Source organism: Bicyclus anynana, chromosome 9, assembly GCF_947172395.1.
Source record: "Bicyclus anynana chromosome 9, ilBicAnyn1.1, whole genome shotgun sequence".
NCBI lineage: Eukaryota > Metazoa > Arthropoda > Insecta > Lepidoptera > Nymphalidae > Bicyclus > Bicyclus anynana.
Window position 1 is genome coordinate 11,334,934 of NC_069091.1, and position 22,424 is coordinate 11,357,357.

Here is a 22,424-nt window from a genome sequence, read left to right on the forward strand (position 1 = left end):
GTCGCTTTAGATTAGGGTACTACAAGTACGCTTGAGTAAGAAATTATAAATTCTCTGGCAAAAAAAAAAGGTCTGAATTCTGAAAATAATTTATCCCATAGACATATAATACAAAATTTTCATATTAGTACATCCATACTAATATTATAAATGTGAAAGTGTGTGTGTCTGTCTGTCTGTTTGTTTGTTTGTCCGTCTTTCAGGACAAAACGTAGTGATGAATTGACGTTGACATTGATTTTTCATGTGGAGATAGTTGAAAGGATGGAGATTTACATAGGTTACTTTTTGCATATAAAAATTGGTATGCAGACTATTTGTGACTATTATATCGTAGGGTTACGGGTAGGGTACGGATAGGGTAGGGTATGGGTAGGAATAGGGTAAGGTAGACTACGGGTAGGAAAGAAGTGCACATTAGTCAAAGCGAAGCTTAACCGGGTCCGCTAGTACCTAAATAATAATAATTATTATCAATAATTAGTTTAGTAGCTCATGGAATAATTACTGTACTAATTAATATGAAAATTTATAATTTTTAAATTTATCATTCATCGGTGGCTCATTGAATAATATTTCTTTTTCGATTTTCGATCGTGTTTATTTTGCTGTAGGCAATGACATGCACAATATTTTTAACAAAGGTAGGCAGAGCCAGACCTCCGTCCGTGTAGGAGAGGAGGAGGACTTTGACCTACCACGCTGCTGCCAGCTTCTTTGATGCTGGTTAACAGACTACTATCAGATCTGATGTGATAATAACCTTATGACGTTCATAATATGTACTATTATCGTGAATCGCGGCAAACTTTCTTTTTTTTTTTTATTATTATTATTATTTACAAGTTAGCCCTTGACTACAATCTCACCTGATAGTAAGTGATGATGCAGTCTAAGATAGAAGCGGGCTAACTTGTTAGGAGGAGGATGAAAATCCACACTCCTTTCGGTTTCTACACGGCATCGTACCGGAACGCTAAATCGCTTGGCGGTTTCTAGAGTGAAACGAACTGTCACCGTACCCATGCTATCTGAAAAAGACTATAATGTGCTCTCCGAGACACGATACAAGTGGTATGACATGCCAGTAGGAGCAATAGAAACCGTACCCGCATAGTGTAAACTAGCCTTTAGGAAAAAAAATATAATCGTTTAGAAAAGTGTTAACATTTTTAAAATTCGGTTTTAGTTTAATTTTATTTTACTTAAACTGTATTGCCCGAGTGCGACAGATGGACGGTTATGTTTTTCGTGTCTATGTCATGTATGTTTAAATTTATTCACACACCACAGATCCAAAAGTGCATTTTAGTTATGCTTATGATAATTATATAACTTGTTCGTAAAATATCAATATTAGTAATTTAAATGGAAAATAATTGTTACCAAAAATATAGGTACATCATGTTGGTTGGTAGGTAAATATCCTATTATGTTTAACTTATAATCTCTATTGTTTAAAATTTTAAACTAGTAGGTAAGTAATATTATGAATTATAATATAATACTCTTTAAAGTTCCTAGGTAGGTAGTTACACACAGGTAAGCAAAAATTGCATTCAAAAGATCAGAGGGGCTAAATGCTATGCCTTTTCTTTTATACTATCACAAATGCGTCTGCTTGATAAATGGTCCTTAAACGATTGTAGTTAGAGTTGAATATGCTTAAAATGTTTAGCAAACTTTTTTTCGTACTTGCGTTTTTTCAAGAATTTTTATTACAGAAAGTAATACTTCCTTTATTCTTATTTTTTTAATCTCTATAGTCTTTTGGATTAAATGAAATAAAAAAAATCAAATAAGTTTCGATTTTCGTAGAACTGAATTTATCTGTGAATTTGAACATTGAAACACCTTTTATATGTATGTTTATTAATAAATTATTATATTACATTGTTTTCAATTCTTATTAATAAATTAATATAACAGGTTATATATTTTTTTCATTTAAGTAAAATTATAATTTGAAATAAAGTAAACAACAACTTCATTTAAAGTCACTTCTAAGATAATTTCAATAAAATGGGATTCATTATAAATAAAATACCAATTAATAATAGAACAACCCGATGTTTCAACAATATTCTATTGTTAATAACATCAGTTCAGGATCAGAATACCTTATTCTTCAAAAAAAAAGCTCGACCTGCATATAACAGCTAGGCTGTGACACACACAGCCATACAAAAATACAACACAACACACACACAAACACGTTTCACAACCAGTTGTTGATCCGTCGGCTGCGGGCGGCGAGCGAGCGAGCGCCGTGAGTCAGAAAGTAAGTAGGCAACTTAGTTCGCTAAGTAGTAAGTTGGCTTACCTGTACAAATCAGCAGCCAAGTAACTGGTGAAAGCAACCGGTGGGTCCCCATGTTGGCGCTGATGGAACTTTCTAATCAATTTTCAATATGGTTCAACACATCCTCGAAGACATCTTGCAACACAACTTAACAAATATTTCACTCCGACTTAACAAACTCACTTCACTCACATAAGGAATGTCTAAGTTTTGTCTGTTAACACAAACAAAACAACTGAGCAACCGCCACTATCACCACCACATTAGCTTGTTATGTACTTTAATAATCGTGTTTGTTTCATTGTTGAATCAAAAACAACACTTGGTCGCGAATATCGAATACACAACGCGTACGTAACTCAAAGTGACGGTTAGCTCAAGGCTGGCTAACAACTGAATTGAATGCAGTCAAGCCACGCCGCGCGCCGTGCGCTTGTCCTACCATTCGCTCACTTGTGCGAGAGAGACGGCAATAGCAGACAGACTGAGATAGAATCTAAGTTTCTGTTGTCTTGTCTGGAAAAGTGGTAGCAATACGTAGAGCCGTACCTCAATTTAACATAACTTCACTTCACTATAATTCTAAAAAGAAATATTTGAATTAGACGTTATGAAGTTGAATTTGATTTATTGGGATTCTCGTATCTTACGATGTACCCTTCATGTTTACAAGTATATGAAAAAAATTACGCTGAATATTGAATAACAACATTATCATTAATTAGGTAATAATAATAATTAATAATCAGAATCCGAAGAATCCTTCTTTTTGTTAAAATGCGAATTTATTTAAATTCCAAATCAATTTGGAATTAGGTTTTACTTAAATTAAGTTATTACTTAGAACATTAAATCCATTAATTTGGGTGTCATAAAAATAAAAACATTTTTCTGCTCGACTGTACACTAATATTTAATTATTTTTTTAAATCTATGACCACGAATAAAAATTTGCTGTAAAATTATGCCTTAAATAAAGTTAGTGCTATTAGAAATCCGCGACTTCATCCACCTGAACTTTGTTATTCGTATGCAAACACAATCCTACTCTTGATATATCTTCTTTCTCGATCTTTTTTTCTCAGGATGATAAAATCCTCATAGACATCTGTAACGGATAGCGTCACACTCCTACTGGGTAAGTATCAAAATTTTCTTTCACTATTTCAAAATAAGAACAGCGAAAGATTTAGACCGGAATCCGTTGAACATTTTATACAACTGATTACCATAAAGTTAATTTTTCGTGAGTAGCTTCATCTCGATGAGATGAAGTTCTCATCAACTTATTTATTTACGAAAATTCTTGATTCTGGTATTTTCATTCAATGGGGTTGGCAACTGCTAAAGTGGCGTTTTTTAAATGGTTCCTAATTTGTAGCCGATTGGTTTTTAATTGGTAGCCGATTTTTGTATGGGAAAAATTAGAAATTAATTTGTAATAATAATAATAATGACTTTCTGTGCTGTTACCTAGCCTATTAACCACCCTTCATATTTCCTACTCAGTCTGTATCTAGTTCGATAGTCAACCGGTCTATTACCACAATTTTTGTGTTCTATTCTATTATTAATATCCTAACCCCAACGCCTTGCTTAAATAAATAAAAGAATAAATAAATTAAACTCTAATCAGTCGAAATCAATATAATTGTCCCAGCTATGTGAATATTATGTAAAAAGTGCATGCATGAAAATACGTTTAGGCAGGTACTTATTTCAGACGTTGGCATAAACGGAAAAAGAACGGAATAAATGGTATGTTAATCTGGATTAGCCTAACCTTAACATTAGCCTAATCCTGGCTATTATTGAGGTGTGATTATTATGGATAGACAACATGAAAATTTCAAATTAGCGCACACTAATTTGTGCTTTTTTCATACATTTTTACAAGCTATCAACAATAGCTATCTATGTTTATAAATCATTGCATGTTCACGGCATATTTGTCCAACCCGACGTCACCGTTTTTAGTCGAGAGGTTATAGGTAGGTACTCGTAAGTAATCGCGCAGCGAATATCTAATACAATCACATTCCTCGCCCACGTATTGACTAAACGCGTAGTAGGTACATATTTCCATAAGCTTAACGCCATGACATTTATATGATTAGCATAGCATGACAACGTGCTCAGATTACAAGGCGTGGTAAAAATTCTCCTGAGTTATATCGCTCGTCGTTCTCTCAAGGTTCTAGGACTTGGGATACACTGAAAGCTTAGCAAATAGTCAATGCAATAGTCTAGTCTAGCTAAGCTAACCTAACCTATCCTAGGATCTAGTCTAAGATCCTAATTTAATCCATTAACATATCCTAGGATCTAGTCGAAGATCCTAGTTTTATCTATTAACCTATCCTAGGATTTAGTCAAAGATCCTAGTTTTATCCATTAACTTATCCTAGAATTTAGTCTAAGATCCTAGTTTTATCCATTAACGTATCCTAGGATTTAGTCTATGATCCTAGTTTTATCCATTAACTTATCCTAGGACTTAGTCTAAGATCCTAGTTTTATCCATTAACTTATCCTAGGATCTAGTCTAAGATCCTAGTATTATCCATTAACCAGCTCGATGAACGTCGTCTTATATTGGGTACCTCTACTAGTCGACTAAAGATTCACCCGACTTCAAAGTGGAAATTAAAAGTTGCTATTTATTTGAGATTCCAGCCACGGACCATTTTTTAATTTTGTATGTATTATTCTTCTGAAGTCCGTTTCTCTTTCTGTTCTACTACTCTACACGATTTCCTTATGAATGATACGTAATTAAGGGTATACGATGTCGTACAGAAACCGAAATGATTGTTGATTTTTGTCACACGCCTAACAATTAAATCGCGTCTTACTTTTAGATTGCATCATCACCTACCAACAGGTGAGATTGCAGTCAAGCGCTAACTTGAAAGAATAATGAAAAAAAAAAGTATTAAGAGATTGCTGAAATTAGAGACACTTTCTTGCGGTCCTTTAAATAAATAACTTGACAAACAGACAGACAAAACAAAAGTGAACCCTTATAAGGTGTCATTGTTTCCTTTTAAGATACAGAACCCTAAAATTTTTAATTTTTTAACACGACAAGTTATGCATACGCATTCATAAGGCAACTACTACGTAATGAAAAATATTCTACTAAATATTTGTCAGCTCCTTATATAAAAATATAGATTAGGATTTAAGCCTCAAATTTGTTCAAAGTAAAGTGAACTTCAAACTGTAGTAATTAGATTAACTTTACTTTGAAGAAAATTGAGGTTTAAATCACAATCCATGTTTATGAATATGGGGGTTTGTGTCTCTAGTCTCTACAACGGATGTCGCGCCTAACTGCAGACACGTAGTAAATTATTTATAATCGGGCATTGTACGCGCGCCGTGCGAGCGACGAGGTGAAGCTGACATCTGTGAACTCTTTGAGCCTTACAAGTAGATTTTGCTGGACGCTTTTCTCGTCATTATAACGTACAAAAGTCGTAAACTTACACGTATCACCTATGTGTCCAGGGATTGCAGTTGTGATAGGTATAGTGCTTTTAGGGCTTAGATCGATACAAAACTTGGTTACGAAGTCAGAAATGCTATCTAAAGCAAAATCGAAAATTTTGCCGAAAAGCTTCCTGTCCGTAAATTTTCAAGAAGATTTGTTTCGAGTATATGCTTACGAGAAGCTTTTACTTAACTCTTTCCTCGTAATTTTAAAAGTGGACGTACAAATTCAAATTATAGTACCTATCCCTTTCAGACACAAGAGAAAAACGAATTATAGATAAGCCTTTTATAAGTAGGTACTTGCGGAAGCTTGGTGCTTTGTTTTCGGTGGATCACAAGGGCTACAAGACTTGGTGATGAACTTATCAGTGTTCCCTCTGTCCTGAGCCGTCTGTCTTTTCCAAAGAGCAGCAAACGATCGCAGTAATCTAACGTAGTCAACATTACTTTTAGGTGAACAAAACGTTGGTTTTCATCAATTCCTGATTCGCATTGCAAAGATATGGAATGCCCGACAGGAATCCAGTCTCCTAAGTAAATTTGCGTGATACGTGGAACAATGCCCTTATTTCCTTTTGTTGTTTTTTTTTGTGGAATTTAGTTAGTAGGTTATTAACTTATTAGGAAGTTACTAGTCTACCTACCTACTTGGATAAAATAAACAATAAACATGTTTATGGTCGCAGAATAGACAAAGATATAAACAAAAGACTCCACTATCGCCCTCATTGTAATCAGTGGTCATGTCGTACATAACTTAGGTGATTATGTGGAAACAATACACCCCATTACTAACCCTGGCTAACATCTGAAGATCGCAATAAATTTGGTGCGTAATTTAATTATGAGTATCCCTTTAGTTGACTAGTGATCTTAATAAAAGCATAATGGTTGTCTGTTGTTCGAGGGCTGGTGCGCAATTACAGATGATTGTGGGGGATGGATCGTTGCGTCCACCGCCCGGGGCACGACACCCTGCGGGGACCTACCCTCCCCGGAGATACTCCGTGTCAAATTGGCCAAATTTATGCAACTGCTCTTATATTGCCGCCCCCACACCATAACACATCAAATGTCATCATTTTAGGGGTGCTTGTATTTGCATAATTATTACGAATACGCAGACGTTGGTCTATTGATTTTAAATATTCAACTTCCTCGTTGAACCCCTTGGTACTCGTATTATCACGACATCAAAATTTTTCTACTTTTTCAACTTGATCCAATCTATCTATTATGTACAATCTTATTTAGATTGTACTACCATAATATATAAAGATTCAGATAACAAATATTACAATAGAATTTTATTTTACCTAATAGCTACCAGTCTGCCAATCCGCAATGGGCCACCGTGGTGGACTATTGGCCTAACCCTTTTATTGTGAGAGGAGACTCGTGCTCAACAGTGAGCCGAATATGGGTTGTAATGAATAGCTCCATAGAAATTTATAGATATAAGTCGGCCTTCCTAAGATTTTTGAAATAATTATTATTCATGGTTTAACAGTTTCAATTTTATAGAGAACATACCGAACTCGTATTTTATATATGGGTACGGTCGAATTGAGAAACCACCTCCTTTTTTGAAGTCAGTTAAAAACAAAGTTCAGCGGTCCTATCAAGAAGTCTTTGAAATCTAAGTTTTATATACCTACGTACCTATCGGCCCACTATAAGTTGTCCTAGTATCGAAGCTATACAGTGAAAGTATATTGTAAAACTATACTGGGATTTTATTCCATCTTGATCACCTGATATGCGGATGCTTTCCTGATGGAAAGGTTGTATAGTTGTCAACTAGTTTTAATAACTAGTTGACAACTATAAGCCTCTTAAACAAAGGTAGTAAGATAGTAAGTAGACAAATAATTAATCTTAATAACTGGCTAAAACTGATGAGTGATGTTATAAAATACTATACTCTCCCAATCCAAAGACCCGTAAATCGTTATTATTAGTACAAGTAGGTATTTTTTGAGCCAATCTTATCTCTTCGCTCTGAAATAAAGAGGATTTGGATCTTAAACTTAAAAACCCATGTTGATCCAAAGTGTGTTGGCGGACTTATGTTTTGTTTGACTCAGTAACTATCACTATCGAATGTAAATAATAAAAGTTTGCTACTGAGAACTTCTAAAGAAAAAAAAAGAGAAAGAAAAGCAATATTTTACTTAGGGCTCAAACCTCCGTGGCGGCCTCCGTGGCGCAGTGATATGTGCGGTGGATTTACATGACGGAGGTCCGTGGTTCGATCCTCAGCTGGGCTGATTGAGATTTACTAAATTAGTACAGGTCCGGCTGGACAGGCTGGCCGGCCGGCTTAGGCCGTTGGTAGTTAGTAGTTACCATTCTAGCGATAAAGACGTACCGCTAAGCGATTTAGCGTTCCGGTAAGATGTCGTGTAGAAACCGAAAGGGATGTGGATTTTCATCCTACTCCTAACAAGTTAGCCCGCTTCCATCTTAGATTGCATCATTACTTACTATCAGGTAAGATTATGGTCAAGGGCTCAATCTAAAAATGCTATTTAGTTTATACCTGTTTATACATCAAACGAAAAAAGCATCGCTGAGTTGATAGATAAGAGAAATAAATATAAACAGGAAATCAATGAGCCAAAATCCATTTCCAACGGCTCCCACAGAGCGTAGAATGACACTTTACGTTCCCCAAAGGAGGACCACTATCTGAAATACACGACAACATATGAATTGCCTGTGGCGGCGCGGAAAAAGCAATGAAAGCATTTTCACATGAGCAGTTTTCATTTCACAGGACCCCCTTTGTTCCCTTAGGAATTCCAAATAGTATCTGTAGTTTGCAAGACCCTAATAATGCCGCGGGGAAGACCAACCCTCTGCGCTTTCCCCTTCAATCAAAATTGTTTTTTTAGCCGAACTTCTATAGATATACGGTAGCCATTGACTATAGTAAAGCAATAGACGGAGCCCTCGTGAATAAACGTGTTCTTGATTTGATAGATTAAAAACTGTAAAGATTCCTCACTGTGGAGCCCTGGCTGTCAATTGCTTGGAAACTCAAAAGTCCTGCAAGCGGGGGAGAAGTTTTTTTTTATAAATTGTTTGAAGGACTATACATAAATTATAGGCAAATAATAAGAAGGGAGATGATAAAAAAATGTCGGCTATAAGTCGCGCATATCATGCTCACATTTAAATTACATTAAAATTTCTTTCATTAAAGAGATGGGTAGGGATCACATTTTATTTTTAAATATATTGTTAATAATATCCGTATTATAAAATATATTTAAATGAAAAATTTATGTACCTAAATAACCATTAGAGTTTTTGAAACGCATTCACTCATTTCAAACCAATAAATTTATGTACCTATAATGAATTATGGATTTAGCATTAATTACCATTAATAAATTACAGTTTCAGCCTGTGGTTTTACTATTATAATCTCAATTATTATTTGATAAATGTAGTGGAACAGCACGCACGTATTTGTCTATTTGTTTACTTATGTCTGTGGAATTTAACTACGTACTGCGGAAATTTAAACTGTAATAAAATATGGTAAAACATTTTCAAAGAAAACACTTAAGCTTATTGCGGTCGAGGGAATAAAATGCCTATAACTGTTCAGGAGAATATTATAATACATTTTTGTGCAGAATGTGTAGATAGTAGTTAAATACATAGTGTTGGAAATAGTAGTCTGGGACGGATATGACGATGCTCAATCTCGTGTTAGCTTGTGCCGATGCTGGGTTGCGTGACTTATTTCGTAGAAAGTAGGGATTTAGAGAGGGGTAGCTATCAGTTGGCGGGAACGACTTGCGATCGCTCGTCCTCCGGTCGGTTTTAGTGTGCTCGTGGCATTCGAGCCGTCCGCATTACTTCTTGTGTAATTCTTTATGGGTTACTTGGGATAGGCGGGGAGAGTGACTTGAGAGGAAAAGGGGAGTGTTGGTTAACTATCAAAGACGCCTTAAACCCTACAAACAACATTCACAAGTGCGTGTCTCCACTCAAGGTCATTGTCTGTCATTCTAGGGTCTTATTTTGGTTAAAGTTTGATTTGTTAATCTAGCACTTACAGCTTAACTAATGGAACTTAGGCGACTGAGAACTGAAGTCGTGAGTTTGATTTGATGGTGTCTGAAACCTTGATTTGATGTTATCTCATAAAAAAACGAACGCCGGAAGGGCATTCTAGATTTTTCCGGTGGCTATAAGAAACGAAGAGACAAATCGCTTCTTACGTCTCCACCAGATGCCAAGTGCTAACTACGTAACGGTCAAATCCTTATATGCTTATACGTCATGGTTCTAAAGTAACACGGTAAAATACGACCTACCAAGAAATGTTAATTTTTATTAATCATTGTTTAAGGCTATTTTGAAAGCAGTTTTAAACATATTTAACAGAAATTTAGGAAGCGAATATATGACTGATGTTTTTGAAGTAGTAACAAATAGTTTTAAAGATCAAAGTTGTTTTAAAACTTACACTCTTCCTCTTTTGTAGTAAATATAAAAAAAATAAGAAGAATTACTTGCACGTGCCCATGGCGATTTTTAATAAGTATAAAATAAAAACCTCCCAAGTGTTGCCACACGCTTTTTATAAAAATTTGCCTTTTGAACCTGAATATTTTACAAATTTATTTTTTCCTTCAATCGAAAAATGGTATTTGACAGACCCACTATACATAAAAGAGTAAAAAAAATCATCAACATTTTATACCCTAAAAACATTTAAAAAAAAAATATTTTATGATTAAGCCGGCGTATTTAATGTACATACTCATGCTAAATAACAACTTTCCTATAGTAATAGACTCTGAGATAAACCACGGACGGACAGACGGACATGGAGACAAATAAAAAAGATATAAGGGTTTCTTGTTCCGTAATCCTAAAAACGGCAGCTTTTAGAGCGGCTTAAATATTATGGAAGCGGAAATCTTCTACGATTTAGAAACTACAATAATTCAAAAATTACTTTAGTAATAGATATCGACGTAACTAGTAATAACAATAACATAAAAAATTATTAGTGCCGCGCACTAGATACCACGATTGAGAGCTTCCGACAAATTCCTGTAGAAAGTGAAATTCAGTTCTCGATTGTTTCTAAGATTGTTAATTACTGTTCTCTAATCGCTTTTTTAGGTTTTAATTATTAGGTAGATACCAAGTCTGGCCAAATTACAGCTTTTTATTAAGACCAGGCTTGGAGATTAACTCGTACCGACAGGCTTTTTATTATCTCTCTAGGTGTGATTCCACTATTTTATACATGTCGATGTAATATTCGCCTATAACAAGTTTTATTAGAATTTGAACTTTATTTATATGGGATTCCAAAAATGTAATGTCACTAACAACGAAGTTGCCATGGAAACGAAGGATGTCACAGCGCTGTAACTTTACCGAATGCAGGTTATTACAGACTCAGGAAAGTGATAAAGTTATATCGTTCTAATAGCTACTCTTCTAATGCTAACTGTGGTTAGCCTGTGTGTCTTCGGGTGAGGATCTTGGTTCAAATCCTGAGTTGGACATGGTTGGGATAAGAATTATTAGACTACCTATACATTTCTTTGATGACATCAGTGGCGCAGTGGCATGCGCGGTGAATTAACAAGAGGAGGTCGAGGGTTCGGTTGGGCCTATTGAGGTTTTCTTGATTGGTCCAGGCCTGGCTGGTGGCAAAGACGTATCGCCAAGCATATTAGCCCGCTTCCATCTTAGATTGTATCATCACTCTCACCATCAGGTGAGATTGTAGTCAAGGGCTTGTAGAGAATACAAAAAAGACACATTTCCAAAAACTTTTGATTAAGTATATAGGTTTTTTTGAAGATGTACCGCTTTCAAAGCAGAATCCCGGTTTTTTCACTTATGAAGTTCCAAAATAACGACATGGCAAAAAAAGAAAATTGGCAACGCTGGTGGTGTTACACCCCGCCCCGAAGAGCAGGTGAAACCGTGGTCCCGAACCAGGACCTAAACCTACGAATCTACGATCCTGCATTGAGCTTTTACGTCATAGAACGACGGAGGACATATCAAATAATCTGTCAATTATGACAGAAAACATTATACCTTCCTATTACATAATTTTTGGAGTAATTTCAACAACTAATTACCGGAATTCAAGTGTCGCAACTTGCTTCTTGTCTGCATAAATTACTTTCTGAATCTATTATTATCTTTTAAATTGCTCTTAATTAGCGTTGACTCAGTCTACGCAACTTTGCATTCTTCTTAAGCAGGCGGTAATAACTAATTAACAGTAATAATCGAAATAGTATTTGGATAATTACCTCCTCAATAATGAGGTATCACAACTGTCGGTGAAACCTTGGACACACAGAATATGCTTAATGCTCATTGCTCCTATGATATTGTTAAATTTAGCCTACGTAGTACCAGTCATCCTTACGTTTAATTTATTGCAAAAATTGGCTCTCGTCTTGTGTGTGTGTGTGTGAGCTGAAAAAATGTAACATTTTTTATCTTCAAGTAGAAAGCTAAGTTCTGAATTTCTTTTCAAAAGTTTAGGTTTTGTAAAAGAGGCGGGTATGGTCTATTTTCTAGAATGACTTGGAAACTATTTATTTGAAAATCACAAAAAATATATTTGAGATCTTCTTTACAAGCTTTTTCATTTGATGTGTCACTTGATGCTGTTTAATTTTTTTCAACTTTCCATCTTAACACCCCCCCCCCCCATAATTGCCCCCATATTCAAATTTCACCTATTCACGTACATCTCTACATCGGGTCACAAGAATTGATATATGTTTTTAATATTATTATGTTTTTAGTATTAATTTCAACTGGAATGGTCCGGTACATTCGGAGAAAACAGACAGACATTAAAATGTCCGCGAGTGATATTATAAGGGTTCCGTTTTTGTACTACGTACGTTCGGATCCCTAAAAAAGCATCATTTTTAACTGTGTCCACCCGTGTTGACGGCTGGTGTAACTCGATGTTGTGAATATTCAAGAACAATTTACTATACTTACATATAGCTACCAAGCCACATACATTTTCAAGGTCCACTTTCGACACTCGTATCTGTAGCACCTGGAGTGTCTTGTTTTTCTCTCGTATTCCGGTTTTGTTTAACATATTTACAATGTACTTACCTTAAATTACTTAAAAGGCGACACAAGCAACTGCCTCTTACTGATTAATGTGACAGATCGCTTAATTATTTTTTATTAGTTAAGTATTTACAAGTATTCATCGTTATCAGCATATTTAAGCGGTCAATACAGGGACAGTCCTCCTTATAGGCCCTATATAACAGGGTGATGGGTCTAAGTTACATGTTTTCTATATGAAACTTAGACAAAACACGCCGTTCCAATGCGGATTGATGGGCTTAGGATGATAATGTTAAGCTCTTTTACTATTGCTATAAAATTTTAATGCAAATGACAGAGGCACGGGCAATGATATTAAGTACTGTTAGATGTGAATGATGAAAAATGTCTGCCTGTTATTCGGATCACTTTTTGCGGTGGTTTTGTAGGGACGTAACCGATCTGAAGTATAAAATTATCATTTTGGACGGGGGCTTAACACTTTCCAAAACTCTGGGCTGAGATTTTTATTGATAAATTTCTTAAAATATACAAATACGCAGTAGTAGAAACTCGACCCAGATTTTGAATTCAAGACCTCGTGATCCGAACCCACATATGCTAGGGCCTCTTGTTATTACTGAAAATAATGAAAAATATTTCCCCGTGAGTTCCGCGTACAACTTGTGCCACTGCAAACTGCTTCGTCCAATGGTCACTAATACATGGCTATAGGCAGTCAGTTATAGGTAGTCAGTAAATCCCCCTTAGCCTTCATCAAAATAGCATTCGTAAAAAACAATATCGTCGTTAGCCTTCGGCCCAGGGGAGGGGTCAAGTAAAAGCGACCAGTCTAGTATAATTATAAAATTGTCAAATGAGAAAGATAAAACTTTGTTTGCTTGACATTTTTTGTCTCTGTTTCAGCTGCCCCTCTCGCCTCCCTCTTTTCAACTCTCTTACTTCGAGAAATCGAAGACACAACTAAACTAGGTCCTGAAGTCTTGAGATATTAATAAGCCCACAGAACGAGAAACAGGATGAATAAACCTAGAAGTCGCTAGGTTCTGAAACAAGCCCTGCATTTACGTACATGCAGTCGCTCCAGGCGTCAAATCCTAGAGGGCGCCCAAATGGTAAAGAACGTTGGTCACTTCAGAGTATGGTCGAGATCTTCACATTCCATACTTATACTCACAATTGGTACAGGTATAATTATATTAATAGGAGCAAAACAGGGGAGGCGCGATAATTGGATCTCGCTCCAGTCTAAAATTTACTTCGGACCGGCGCTGTACATACACCTGTGTTACGATATAGAAAACAAATGAATCAGTTTTCCATGGTATTGGTATGTATCATTTCGAAAAGCAAAATCGTTAACTGTGAAAAGAGATATCTGTAAAAGAAATCTAGGGACAATAGATAATTGCTAATCAGTGTTGCAAGTTTTTAAAAAAGGAGAAAGTTCGTTCCATTCCACAAATAGGTAGGTAATTAGCAAGGAAGTACGGACGAATTGAGCAACGTTGACGCCGTCTATCAATAGGTAAAAGTGATAGTTTAAAGGTCATAGCTGATTAAAGCTATCCGGCACCGGACATCGTCACCAGCTTTCGAGTGAGGCGACCCGGTGAAATTGTGAAATGAGACATATTGTCCGGCTTTTCAGAATTTTTACATTTTACAAAAGAGCCCAAGTCTCCAAAACATGCGGAAGTGAGCTGTGAGATTAATACCTAGTCAATACCCCGATTATTTAATGTTTTTATATAATTAAAACAGAAAATCCTTCGTATCAAGGATATCTGGCTAAGCAGCAGGCTAATTCACTAACTTTAACTGACAAACCTTCGTGGATATGATACAGTAGGTAGATGGTATTTCTTAGTTGATTTCATGTTTATTTCAATAGGTTGTTAATAAAGACCAAATTAGTGAATAGGCCAGCTGTTCTTATGTCCAGCTATTTGGCTTTTAAACCTGGAAATCCCTATCTATTTACAACGTTTTTAACTGGTCACTCCTTTGCCACTAGAAACTTCATAGTATACGGGTAGGTCTACCTTCTACCTTGTTTATCTATCTGACTATAATACTATAATAGATATAATATATATATAGACTATAATAGATGTTTTTTTTTTATAATTTCTAAAAAGTTTAGACTAAAGAGTATATAATAATCACTACGTTGGTTTAGACAACGCTCTAAAAAATCTATAGACATTCATTTTGTCATAGATAAACAACTTGTTACTCACGGTTAAACAAAGAATTATCATTTGTAACATATCTGAGAAACTTAGTTTAAATATGGGAAAGAAGATACGTACAGAGTAGATAATAATCGTTTACAAACGCCATGACAATTAATCCAATGCAGTGTACTCATAATAAAAGATAACGTGTTATCTTTGTAAGATAAAACTTCTCATACGAGTGTATGAAGCGAACAGTCAGCATTCTCTTTACACTAATCATTCTACGTTCTATACCAAGTATTTTATGTCTGTTCTAACATACAACAGTTTTACAAAATATGTAAGTACAAACATCCATTCATAAATCGATAACCCAACTTGCAGTCGTGTAAAAATTGGTTATTGTAAACATACTTACCTATTCAAACCTACCTACTTATTTACCACCGTTTATCGCAACCGCAATAATTTTAGTTTATTTCATTAGTAATTAAACATATTATGTACTCATCTTATGAGAGCCGTGATAGCCCCCAGTGAGAGCTGTGAATTGTGATAGCTCAGTGGATATGACCTCTGCCTCCGATTCCGGAGGGTGTGGATTCATCCGGTCCGGTGCATGCACTTCCAAATTTTCAATTGTGTGCATTTTAAGAAATGAAATATCACGTGTCTCAAACGGTGAAAGAAAAACTTCGTGAGGAAACCTGCATACCAGATAATTTTCTTAATTCTCTGCGTGTGTGAAGTCTGCCAATCCGCATTGGGCCAGTGTAATGGCCTAACCCCTCTCATTCTGAGAGGAGACTCGAGCTCAGCAGTGAGCAAAATATGGGTTGATATTGACTTATCATAAATTAATAGGCCTAATAGTAGGTTAATTATTGTATATCTAGAACACGATCCACGGTATCCAACAACGAATATTTCGTCAGTTAAAGATTGTATAATATTTTTATTTCTTATTCTTATTTCTTTTTCACTTTTCATGGTTTTTTTTAAAGAAAACCCGATGTAACTATAGTCTAAAAACTACCTATCATAATAGCATAAGAAGATAATACATAAATAACTCAACAAAAGTAGAAGTCTAATTCACAAGGTTATCAAACAGTTTTGGACTTTGGCAAATCACCAATTTCCTTACTTTCATTCATACATTCATTAATTGGACATTGCACTTTGTTACAGAACTAAACGAAAGATGACTACAGTGGAAACTAAACAAGGCAGTTTGCGAGGCGTTGTCATAAACGACAAGGATGTTACATACGTTGCTTTTAAAGGAATACCGTATGCTAAGCCCCCGCTCGGTTTTTTAAGATTCAAGGTGAGTATATTAAACAGAGGCTTTCTAAATAACTATTGTTGTACGTATTTTAGACAGGTGCATAATTAATAAACATAATTCCAAACAAGAGACCTTTGCCTTCGATTCGGAGGACGTAGGTTCGAATCCGGTGGGCATGCACTTTTCAGTTACTTAAGCGCATATTTAAGAAATTAAATATCATGTGTCTAAAACGGTGAAGGAAAAACATCGTTAGGAAACCTGTATACTTGAGGATTTTCTTAATTTTCTACGTGAGTGAAATCTACCAATTCCGCATAGGGCTAGCGTGGTAAACTATTAGCCTAACCACTCTCATTCTGGGAGCAAGCATCGTAAAGATGTGAACCTTGAAAGGTGATTACATAACATAAACCCCTTCCTTAGTGCTCTACCAATTACCATGTGCTACGCGAAGTCGCAGTTTCTGTCATGTAGTTTAATTTAAACCCCCAAAACAGGAATCTATATCTATACTAATATTATAAAGAGGTAAAGTTTGTAAGTTTGTAAGTTTGTCACATTTTTTAAATGGGGTAATCTTCGGAACTACTGGTCCGATTTTGAAAATTCTTTCACCAGTAGAATGCTACATTATCGGGGAGTGCTATAGGCTATATTTTATATTGGTATCATATATATTAGCCGAGTTATCACAGTTTTTGTCAAACAGGTCGGACTGAATATCCTCTTAAACAGACTTATTCGCATGCGCTGCCTTAACTATTGTGTAAAATTGAAATCAATGTATGGAGACTTTATGTATATTTAAAAGTTCTACAAAAAAGTCCGCGACACCATATATCTATCTTCTATATATTAGCAGATATAGTACTTTTTGTGTTTTAAAAATTATTAATTTTATATAATTAGGTTTACGTCATTATTTATACAACTAAACTTTAATCCTTATTAAAATAAATTATTTAATAATCACAAGGATATTATGGAGATAAGATTTGCCCTTTACAGTATGTTAATTACTTAAATAGTTTCGGAGATAATACAAAATTTCTAAAAGACGCAGAAATTCCGCTATATGACGCCCGGCGCTTTCATTTACGTAGTTCCCGTTCCCGCGTGAATATGGGGATCAAACATAGCCTATGACACGTACATGTAGTGGTAGGGTAGGGGTAGGGTAGGGGTAGTGGTAAAGTTGACATCGAAATTTACGCGGACGAAGTCGCGGGCTTCCGCTAGTTATTTTATAAGTTAAAAGGTTTCAGTTTCGATATTATAGCAAACTGTAGGTAAGTAGATATTGTTAGGTAGTTCTAATAATATTGTGGTATAGTGATAATAAAAAAAAACCCTAGCTATATTTGTCATCTTGTCCAAATTTTTATGTACAGAAAATTAAATGATTTTGAATTTGATTTGATTTGTTTGTGGGTCTTCTCGGATCAAGGCGCAAGTAAACTATGTTTCATGACTTTTAAAAATGGACACAAGTTCTTACTGAAAACGGAAATTTTGACTTTGTTACTCTATAAATTTGCGAATTTGCTCTTTTTACAGGCTCCAGAGCCACCTGAAAATTGGCAAGGTGTACGAGACGCATCGCAACACGGTCCAGTGTGCCCGCAGTATAACGATCGTCTACAACGCTTAGAAACAGGCAGCGAAGACTGCCTCTACCTCAACATTTACACCAAAACGCTCAGTCCTTCTCAACCTTTGCCGGTCATGGTCTGGATTCACGGCGGAGCTTTCTACACTGGTTCTGGCAATTCAGATTTCTACGGACCTGAATTCTTCATGAAACATGAAATGATTCTCGTAACGATTAATTACAGATTAGAAGTTCTGGGATTTCTTTGTCTCGATAATGAAGAGGTGCCCGGCAATGCAGGTTTGAAAGATCAAGTCGCTGCGTTGAAATGGATAAAAAATAATATAGCCGCATTCGGCGGCGACTCTGACAATATCACTATTTTCGGTTGCAGTGCCGGCGCTGCAGCTACATCCTATCATCTAATATCAACAATGAGTCATGGTTTATTTAATAAAGCCATATGCCAAAGCGGTGTTTGTCTTAACGAATGGGCGTACAGTTTAAACGGAGTCGCGCGGGCATTTCAATTGGGAAGATTGTTGGGTAAACATACAGAAGATCCCAATGAGTTGTTACAATTTTTAAGAAGCGTACCGGTGCAGTCTCTTGTTAATGTAAAATTACCTTCATTAGATATTGAAAACAAAGACATTGTAGACGGTATTGCCTTTGCACCTGTTATAGAAAAATCAAACTTAGGTGTAGAAAATTTCATAACTGAAGAACCACCTGTATTAGTTAAAAAAGGGCATATTTGTAAAGTACCCATTATTTTAGGATATACATCAGGAGAAGGTATAGAGCTTGGAAGAAATTTTCCTGCGACTTTAGATTTTCTATTAAAAACAGGTGCTGTGGTCCCGAGAGAGTTGAAATATAAATTCAATAAAGAACAATTAGTAGAAGCAGATCACAAAATTCGCAAATTTTACTTCAAAGATAATAAATTAAATGAAAATATGGTTCAAGAAGTGGTTGATCTTGAAACTGATAGATTATTCGCTTACAATATTTGTAGATTTGGGCGTTATCATAGCCATTTCACGAAAAAGCCAGTATATATATACAAGTTTACAGCTGAAACAGAAAGAAACTATACAAAGAAGTCATACAAAATGGATTCTATAGCCGGTGTCTGTCACGCAGATGATTTACCCTACCTATTTAATGTTACCTGCTTAGATATTCCTTCGACAGAAGAATCGAAGTGTGTTATAGAACAAGTAGTGCAATTATGGTTTCAGTTCGCTGCAACGGGGTAAGCCTAGTTAAATCCTTTGAATTTCTTGTTTTTTTTTTTAAAGAAATATGTGCAAACACATTTCAAAAATGTAATAGCAGATTACGAGAAGCATATATTAATATTTTTAGAAATTTCTTATTTTAAATTATGTATACCTAATATATATAAAAATGAATTGCTGTTCGTTAGTCTCGCTAAAACTCGAGAACGGCTGAACGGATTTATCTTATCTTGGTCTTCAAATGTTCGTGGAGGTATAGGGAAGGTTTAAAAGGTGAGAAAAATTAGAATAATTGCCGGGAAAACCATAAAAACAAATCTTTTCTATTTCCCATACAAACGTTTAAGAGTCAAGGGGTAGGGTATGGTAGGGGTAGAGTAGTGTAGAGTAGGGATAGGGAAGAAGTGCACATAAGTCAAAGCGAAGCTTGACCGGGTCCACTAGTACCTAATAAATAAAATCTTTCAGGAATCCTACATCACACAGCAGCATAGACTGGAGACCGTTTACAAATGAAGAGCGATATTGTCTTACAATTGGTAGAGAGCTCAAAACTGTGCGAAATTTCGATGCTGAAAATATAGACTTTTGGGATGGAATTTATTTTAACAATGATGAAGCTATCATTAAAACATAAACAATTTACGACGATAGCTAATTAAACGATTTAAATACGCACAATGTTTTTGTTTAATTTTAAAAAACCCTGATTATAACTATTAAGTTTTTAGTTGTTGTCGCTAAAATTCTTTTATTGATTTTTAGGGTGAGGCCTATAAAACTCCCGGTAGTTCAATACAGTATTTAGTTGACCGCATAATCAATGGAAAAATGAATGGAATGGTGCCATCTGCGTCTAGCTGTCACCGGCCAACCTCATTGTAAATGTTCCCCAGATCCTGGAATTTATTACGAATTCTTTAGATTAAAGCTTAAAAAAGCACTAGTCATTTTCCTAAAAGAAGTCCCGCGGCTAAAACCTACGAAATCACTAAAATTGACAACGCCTTACATAAATGACAATAAGACCGCCAATACCGTGGAGGGAGAATAGTATGGAGTAGCTATTAGGAGTCTCCCGGTAAGGGACAACAACAAAGTACATAGATTATCTGGTGTTACCAGTGATCGAAAAATTACCCTATATTTGAAGACTAGCGTTATATTTTTATTTCATACTATTTGACAAGTCTATAAATATTTTTTTATCATACCATTTGACGAAATTGGCCAATTCAGAAGTCAGAGCGTAAAAGCTGGCACCGAGGGGTGATGAATCGATCCCCGCCCCGTTCGAGTATTGTTGTACCCACTCTTGATACAGTTTGTCCCGACGAGTTGGAAAGGAACGGGAATGTTGGTCATATTAAAAAAAAAGCATTAATTACCGTTGTTTTCATCCTGATTTAAAAACATATATACAACCAAAGTCCTTTCGACAGTCATATTATTTTACTTTTGAAGGCAATTAGGGTCAGATATTTTGAAATTAGAATTCATTTTTTAAATAAAAATATAACTACTAAAAATGAAAGAATTTGAAATTTTCACAACTAACTGGTTTTGTGTAATTGGAAATAAATAGTCTTCAGAAATAATACGCTTTTGATTGATTGATTTATTGATTGCTTGGTGTATTTTGTGATTTGTTGATTGTGTACATCATAAAACATTAGTTAGGAAAATATACTAGCACAGCATAGAATTAAGAATAAAATCTTTTTACCAAAAAAAATTTACTGTCCTTTGAATAAAATTAATTTCGTGTAAAAATTTCTTACATTTTCTTCACAAGTTAAGGATTTAGTACAATAATGTAACCTCACATTAAAGTATTTTCTACAAATGGCTTTAATTAATAAAATATAATAAATTAAGGTCATTTCGTACAACATTTCGTACAACATGCTTGCAGTAGATGCTCCATCAAGTTTGTTTTGCTTATTAGTAGTTTATTTTTTTAAATATTTCCTCCGCTATTTCACATAATTTAATAACTAACGGTGACGGATAATGAAGGCCACCTTTGTCTTCCTGTCTCTTCCTGTCGCCTTTGTCCATATTTTATTAATAAAGACATCTCGTGGAAAACTGGAAGAATAAACAAAAGCACCCATGTTCATCACACAAATATAGGTCACAATGACTTTATATAATGTCTATAATAATATTTTTATAATAAAGCTTTTAACAATTAAAGCTATAAAAATACGAGTTACTACTTAGGCAATGAAAAATATAAGTTACTATTTTTCCCTAATTTTAGGGAAAAGCTAAATGTAACACAATTGGTAACCCCAAAATGCAGATAATCCGACTAATTTAAAAATATTTCTTAATGCACGGAAAATGGCTATTCTGGACGCAATTATTATAACCTACTCAATTTCGGTGGTTAATCATGCAAAATTTCATTATTTTGTAAAGACTAACGAGTTTCTTTTATTCTTTCTGGATATTTTCATTGTCATTCAAATCCTAATTACAAACTTTACCTAAGTATCATCTTTCATGATAAAAATAAGTTGAAATTATAGTACTAACGTATGAAAGGTTATGTTTTCACATTTTCGTTCAGTGCGGCTTTTGCAGCCCAAAACACTACAATTCACCATTTTTAATATCTAAAGAAATAATTATTACACTTAATTAAGAACAAAGAACACAATTTATACTTTAAAAAACAAATTTTAGTCCACATGAAGTTTACTCCACAAAGTTCGTCTGCCCCGTGGCCTCACGGGGCAGACAAATTAAAGCGAGATTCTGATAAGGACAAAAACTTTTCTCGGGCTCTGTCACTCTTTCAGAATTTCGTATAGCTACATCTCATTCGTTCACGGTATTAATCTTCCATGTCAATTCTATATAATTCTTTTTCTTAGGCCAATACCAATTTATGACAATGAGCGCCGCGTCTGGGGGACTTCTTTCATAAAAAGGACTTTACTTGTTTATGGTTCCCGCCATAAAGTACCACAGACAACATATACTGCCGTATACAACGGAACCAGCTACAAAGGCGCCAACTGCGTGTAACGACCATAATCCGTACCGACAAATCTATGATACCGACCATCTTTCACAGACCAACCTCATTGTAAATTATGTTCCCGGATCCTGGACTATAAGTAGTAGCCGTGACTTGTACTATTATGTATTCTGTAACTATGGTTCACATGTGCACAACGATAATAATTATATCATT

The 22,424-nt window shown here is 35.2% G+C and overlaps 2 protein-coding genes across 5 annotated transcripts in view; one reads left to right on the top strand and one right to left on the bottom strand.

The window, feature by feature from the left end:
* The window catches only part of LOC112043921 (hemicentin-2), a 62,195-nt gene extending 59,486 nt beyond the window's left edge, over positions 1-2,709 (bottom strand). The window contains exon 1 of the mRNA XM_024079592.2: positions 2,324-2,709. Coding sequence (XP_023935360.1) covers positions 2,324-2,375 — 52 coding nt within the window. The 5' untranslated portion in view covers positions 2,376-2,709. The remainder of the gene's footprint in view (positions 1-2,323) is intronic.
* LOC112043922 (juvenile hormone esterase) lies at positions 1,949-20,961 on the top strand. Of its 4 annotated transcripts, XM_024079595.2 has the most exons (6): positions 1,949-2,281; positions 3,388-3,440; positions 13,808-14,016; positions 16,276-16,414; positions 17,936-19,230; positions 19,685-20,961. In XM_024079595.2, exons 4-6 carry the CDS (start codon positions 16,289-16,291, stop codon positions 19,851-19,853), a joined length of 1,590 nt encoding a protein of 529 aa, XP_023935363.1. In that variant the 5' UTR covers positions 1,949-2,281; positions 3,388-3,440; positions 13,808-14,016; positions 16,276-16,288; the 3' UTR covers positions 19,854-20,961. The 4 variants fall into 4 exon arrangements, with proteins under 4 accessions (XP_023935363.1, XP_023935362.1, XP_052739382.1 ...); XM_024079594.2 differs by lacking the exon at positions 13,808-14,016; XM_052883422.1 differs by lacking the exons at positions 3,388-3,440; positions 13,808-14,016.
* Positions 20,962-22,424: the final 1,463 nt, after the last annotated feature.